The following is a 5,949-nucleotide window of genomic DNA, read 5'->3' on the forward strand; positions in this document are numbered from 1 at the left end:
TATTGCTGATCTTCTGTGGTTTGTTCCAGATGTCATCTTCTCGACTAGTTTGTTTTTATAACAAACCTAAAATCAGGCCTTTTTTGTGGCTAAAATGTATAGCGATTATTATACTGTACTTTAGAAGCCAGTAAATTGATATAGACAGTACTTAAGTGTTGAGCCTCACTAAATTAATCTGTTCATATTTTCTGGTACCTCAGGGGGTTTTGTGCATGGGTGGTGCTTTGGGGTTTTTTCCTTCCCTCTTTTATAGCAGGTAGTGTGTTCCTCTAGCATTACAGTGTTAGCACTGCACTGTTGGCTACCACCACCATGGCTGCTTTTTCATCTCAGTAGCTGATGTTATGGGAGCCCTATCGATTTGTGACAAATGGGAGTAGACATTGAAGCAGTTCTGTGCATGCTGGGTACTTACCCAGTGACGTTTTCTGTGCTTAGAACTAAGACTCAAAGGTAAGTGAACACAGGGTAACTGGACATCTTCAACCATGAAGCTGTACCAGAGCAACTGATTTTTGCTGTTGAGACTACAGAGAGGATACACTGAAATCCAGGTTACAGACACATCCTGCTGAGGATGCCAGGTAACAAATGCTTAATTTGATCTTGAAGTGTACCAAGCCACTAAGAATGAATGATTCTAAGTCATGGAGACAATTAACAAAACACACTGATGTGAGCTGATTATATCCTATAAAATTTACAGCACTCCTCCCTTTATTTTGCAAAGGTTAGGCATAAAGTACACAAAGCTTTATAATGGTTGTCTTCTAAAAGTTGCCTTGTAAATATCTTATGAAAGCAATAGCAATGTGGTACAGATGAGAAGAAGACACCGAGTAGATTTTTGCCAGCAAACCACTGAGAGAGATCAGCTAAATAAATCAGAGATAAATCAGAGACCAGCTCAGAGATGCTCTTAAGTATAAAGTGTTAATACAAAATTAATGTAATAATACAAATTTCTTAAGGCTTTTTCTCCTTAGTTGTATTTTAAATTAAAAATATCTGCCCTTGTGCTAAGAGCAGGCACTGCAAGTCTGTTGTGTTTGATGGAATTCTGAAACCAGCCAATTCCAGGCTGCAGCAGCTCTCTCTGGCATGCAGCTGCCCCCCATTTAGTTGACAGGAAAGATGAGCCTCTTCCTCAGTGTGAAACTGGGCTGCGGCATCTGCTTCCTTATGCCCCGATCACAAGTTTTTCCGCTCACTACTTGATTTACTGCTGTCAGGATGGTGAGAATATCTTCCCCTCTGCAAAGAAACAAGTACAGTTTGTGTTAGGCAGTTAACATCAGCAAAATTACATTTTTGCTGTCTTGATATACATCAGTGCTAATGGCTCCTGATTTTAATAGGCTTCAGAGCACTTCCTGAAGTTGCTTTGAACAGTTTTCATGGTGCTGCTCTGTCCTACATCACTGTTTTCACTCTGATCAAGTATTCCCACTGCATATCATCTACCTCTGCATCTAAATCAAATTCTTGTCATGAAGAAGGAAAATTCCTGTCTTGCCAAAAATAAGCTTATGGAAACACAGGTACCGAGGACAGCTGTACTCCAGGCGCTGGCACAGTGCCTGTATGTACCAGGTTCCCTCACTGGGACTTCTGAAGGAGACGTAATCCTGCAGGGTGGCCATGCCCAGGAGGAAGTCTGCCTCTGCAGGGATGCAGTCGAACTGAAACCTTGCATCTTGCTCCACAGAAGAATCTTGCTCTCCAGAATCTGTTTCAATGGTCACACCTCGATGGAAAGCATCACCTTGGCAGGCCTGAATAAAAAAAACTTTTGGTTTTCCAGCAAGTGAATTGCAATTCTGTGCAGTGAAAGAAGTGGTCAGTTCCCTGATAGGTACTTCCTGCCCATCAACACCATATATAATGCCTTTTTTCCCATGAGACAGGATACAGCAAACAAAACAGTCCTTGTCCTTATGGTCTTCACTCCGGAAGATGTTCACAGTCTTACGGATTTCTTCTGCAGTGAGATCTTTACGTTCTTCTACTCTAAAATGAAGCTTGCTAAAAACATTCCTCAGAGCCGCTGGAAAGCAAAGAGAAGGGAAAGCTGAGACATTTCATTATACGAAAGTTTGACTCTGCAACTGCAGATTGCATTTCTAGATACAATTGGTCATCTGCTACATGACTACATCCATGTAGCTACATTCCTGGTCTGAAAATATTCTAGTAGTATAATCACTAATCGTATCTCTACTGTGTTCCCTTAACTGTCATTAAACAATTTTCTTGCATATTTCTGCATATTTTAGAATTAGTATGCATAAGGCTGATGCAAAGCTAGCGCAGCTTGTAAAGTCCAGGCTCAGGATGCTGCTTAAGGTTTCAATCACCTCACTAAAACTGCAAAATGCAAGTGAATTGTTCAGTGTCAGGCACTAAAAACTTGATGAGTTGATTAGGACTTGTCAGCACAGTAAACAGAGCCAACTGAGCCACTACAACAAAAATAATCCTAGAAAGGGAAGACTGAAATTCAGACCTTTGAAAAGAGAAACAAGATTTCTATTTTTAAAGATTGGCAAACTCATCTTTAACATTGACTGTACCTGCATCCACGTCTGTCCCATGCCGATCCCTTATGTATTTGTGTTCCGGCACTAGTTCCCTAGCTTTTGCAAAATCGTAATTATTCAGGATCAGGCACACTCCACGGGGTCGGCTGGTCATTTTGTAAGCTTCAAGCAGCTGAAAAGAAAGACTCCTGGTGAAACTCCTACGCTCTCCTCCAAGTGCTCCTTAGCTGTTGTGAGTGGCAGAGCAGGGTCCAGAGCCAGCTGGCCTCCTCTCCAGGCAGCTCTCCCTCAACAGCTTTGCTCCCAGGGCCTGGCAGTGCCCTGCCTCACTGCCTTTGCCAGCCTGTGCAGGACTACCAAAGTCAGGCTCAGCCCACACAAGGTGCTCTGTTCACTCATAACTTGGTGCTAAGACAGCTGCCAACTGCCTAATTCCTGGTATCATAAACTCAGGCTACCTTGCTACCCTTGCAGATGTTTCTGAAGTACAACACTGCAGCCTGTGACACAGCTTCAGAATAAAGGATGCAGAGTTGTGCATTTTTTTTCCTAGACAGTGCTTTTAGCAGTTGCTCTTAAAACAATTGTTCACTTCCTGGAGGGCTGAGTTCTTCCAAGACAAAATGATGTTTCTAAGAAATAAACTTACCTGGGAAGAGTCATTAAAGCTGCCAGGAGGACCAGGTGCTACAGATGACACCAGATGTCCCTCAGGGCATCCTGTGCTGCCCCTCTGTTCCTCTGTGATGAGCATCTCTTCTTGGCCTGCAAAGCATTCACAATCAGTGCTGTACAGTCCCCATACATCACTTCAAGAATAATTATGGGGAAGAGGCTGGTTTGTTCTGTTTTACCGAACAGCTTTAATCCATCTTCAATTCTGTTCCACAGGCTGATGTTTATTTTTTCACAGAGACTCTTCAGGATACTTAGGTTGTCTTTCCCCAGAAGGCCCCTCTTCTCCATCACAATGAGAATGTCAAGCATTGTCTGGGTAATCAGAAAGGCAGTTTGCTCTTAGGGCACCTCCATGCTGCCACTGGGAGTGAAGCTGCAGCATGTGCACCTAAAGCTTTAATGTAGTGACAGCACATGTGACCCACAGAGTCAATCCAGCTGACTGGGAGCTCAGGTGAGACCTCAGCTGAGCCAGTTAATCCTAGTTCAACAAAACCTACAAGTACTGTTAAGTACCAACATCTTCTCAAAACATTTCCTGTCTGTAGCTCAGAGGTGCCACAACCTAATTAAGATCTAACCCAGGGCATCTAACAGTGGTCATACAGGAATGTAGCAATATTTTTAGTGGTTGCTTTCATTCAACTTTCAGTGGCTATTGTGCACTCAACTGAAACAAGAATCACTGCAGTGACCATCTTAAGCACTGGCAAAAAGGTTTTTCTGTCCCTTGGGTCCCCTTTTGCTCCAGAGCAATCTCTACACCATCATGTGAGGTGTAGAGATTGCTCTGAAGCAAAAGGGGACCCAACGGACAAAAACTCATCAGTGAATGGCACAGCACAGTAGTCACCCCAATAATTTACTAGAACAGCTCTCACAGTCTCCCCTCTAAGAAAAATCCTCAAAACTTTTATTAGACAGAACAAAGTACCAAGGAATCAGAACTGCAGGCTGGGACAGCAGAAAAGCACTGAATCTCCTGCAAGGCTACTTGTAAATTCAACTCATTTGAGTTAGCCTTGAGAAGAATCTGCTGCTTAGATCTGTATTTTCTGCATTTAAAAAAAAAAAAAATAATATCCACAGTGGATAACTTTCTATATTTGATAATGACTGAGGAAAAAAAAAAAGGCTGTTGGGCAAGAAAAGTAAATGTGCTTACCAGTTTTTTGTTTATTAAGGCCACTGAGTGCCCTGAGTTCCCGGTGATGCTTGGACATGATGGCCTCCATGCCTGGCACTCCTGGCACAGCTGGTGGTGACACTGCTGCAAAAGCTGTGCCTGACACCAGCACAAACAAGTCCCAGATGCACCCAGGGGTGCCCTTTTTCTTGTGGTGTTTTCATCTTAAGAATGACACCATAAAGAAGAGTGAAGCTCATTCCCCCATAAGCAACCCAATTGCCTCTATGGATTACAGTAATAATTTTTTAAAAGTATTACAGAGATACTTACAGTCTCACGAGTTCGCTTGCTTTCTGGCACTTCATTGCCCAAAAGTAACTTGAAATCCATCAGCTCACGTTCGGTGACATGTTCATACAGGTCAAAGAGCAAGTATCTAGAAAAAGAAGTGGAGGGCGTTGTTTCATCGTGTTTCCAAGCCCAACTTAACTCCGTACTACGGCACCGCTCCTCTTGCCTACTGTTCCCCCAGCACATATTCCCCTTTTTTCCCTTTTGAGACGGAGATTACAAGGACCAGGACCGCCTGAAGCCAAACCCTTCAGCCCGGTGCTGAGCGGAGGTGACGGCTATCGCGGACAGAACGAGGCGGGCAGCCGGGCCAGCCCAGCCCGGCGCCCTCACCCACCTGTAGGGCGGCACCCGCGCCCCGCCCGGCGCCCGCAGCTCCCTCTCCACCTGCTTCCGGCTGGAGCCCAGGTGGGCAACCAGGAGGTCGATCCGCCCGATGCGGTAGAGCAGCTCCCTGAGGAAGGCCAGGTTCCCCGGCTCCAGCATGGCCTTCTCCTGCAGCGCTTCGAACAAGTCGTGAGGGGTCCGGACGTCTTCCAGCCTTCTCCAAGGGATGTGATCCCGGCAGAGGAACTTCAGCGCCGCCAGCTCGGCCCCGTCCAGCTCGTCGCTGACAGCCAGCAGCAGCCCCCGGGGCAGCTCCATGGCCGCCTCGAAGCCGCGCAGGACGGAGGGCGGAGCCAGACCCGACCCGGCCCGGGGCGGTGCTTCCCTCTGGAGTTAAACTTCCGGAGCGAAACCCCCCACAGTTCCTGGGGGAACGTCGTGTTTTGGGCCATGCGTGCTCACAATTCTGCATGTTCTTGAACCCATTCTTGAGCAAACCGAACCGGCCAGTGCGAATCCCTCTGCCCGGGCTTTTCCTGCCGTCGCCTCTCGCTGGTTTCCCAGGCCAAACCACTGCGATTTGAATACAAGTTGGGTCAGAGATGGAAGGAATCCAAAAAGCAAGGCACTTTCCAACAGGCCATAAGCTGACCTCTCCTCAAGACTTGTTAGAACAAGATCTTCCTATTTTGTTCTAAGGACGTATGGGTCCATCTTTGCATTCACATACCTGGACAAATCAGGCCTAAACACAAAGTGGCTACACATATAAAACTCACATAGAAGACTTAGGCCAAGCTCAGGAGATGTGTCCAGGATAACATTCCATGTATGGATAACATTCCATGTATGGCTGGCATCCACAAGAGCCAGCCATGTCTGTGGTCTGGGGAGTTCCAGTGGCTGTCAATAACAGAACAG

At 45.9% G+C, this 5,949-nt stretch overlaps 1 protein-coding gene across 2 annotated transcripts; it reads right to left on the reverse strand.

Moving 5' to 3' along the window:
- Positions 1 to 679: 679 nt before the first annotated feature.
- Positions 680 to 5,410, reverse strand: LOC103814506 (caspase-8-like). 2 transcript variants are annotated; one of them, XM_009088087.4, is made up of 7 exons: positions 5,039 to 5,410; positions 4,681 to 4,786; positions 3,398 to 3,533; positions 3,193 to 3,308; positions 2,577 to 2,715; positions 1,549 to 2,050; positions 680 to 1,257 (listed from the first exon to the last, which is right to left on the reverse strand). In XM_009088087.4, exons 1-7 carry the CDS (start codon positions 5,344 to 5,346, stop codon positions 1,122 to 1,124), a joined length of 1,443 nt encoding a protein of 480 aa, XP_009086335.2. In that variant the 5' UTR covers positions 5,347 to 5,410; the 3' UTR covers positions 680 to 1,121. The 2 variants fall into 2 exon arrangements, with proteins under 2 accessions (XP_009086335.2, XP_050832920.1); XM_050976963.1 differs by lacking the exons at positions 4,681 to 4,786; positions 5,039 to 5,410 and adding an exon at positions 4,387 to 4,625.
- Between the last annotated feature and the right edge of the window lie 539 nt (positions 5,411 to 5,949).

The sequence above is a fragment of the Serinus canaria genome, chromosome 7 (genome assembly GCF_022539315.1).
Source record: "Serinus canaria isolate serCan28SL12 chromosome 7, serCan2020, whole genome shotgun sequence".
Classification (NCBI taxonomy): Eukaryota; Metazoa; Chordata; class Aves; order Passeriformes; family Fringillidae; genus Serinus; species Serinus canaria.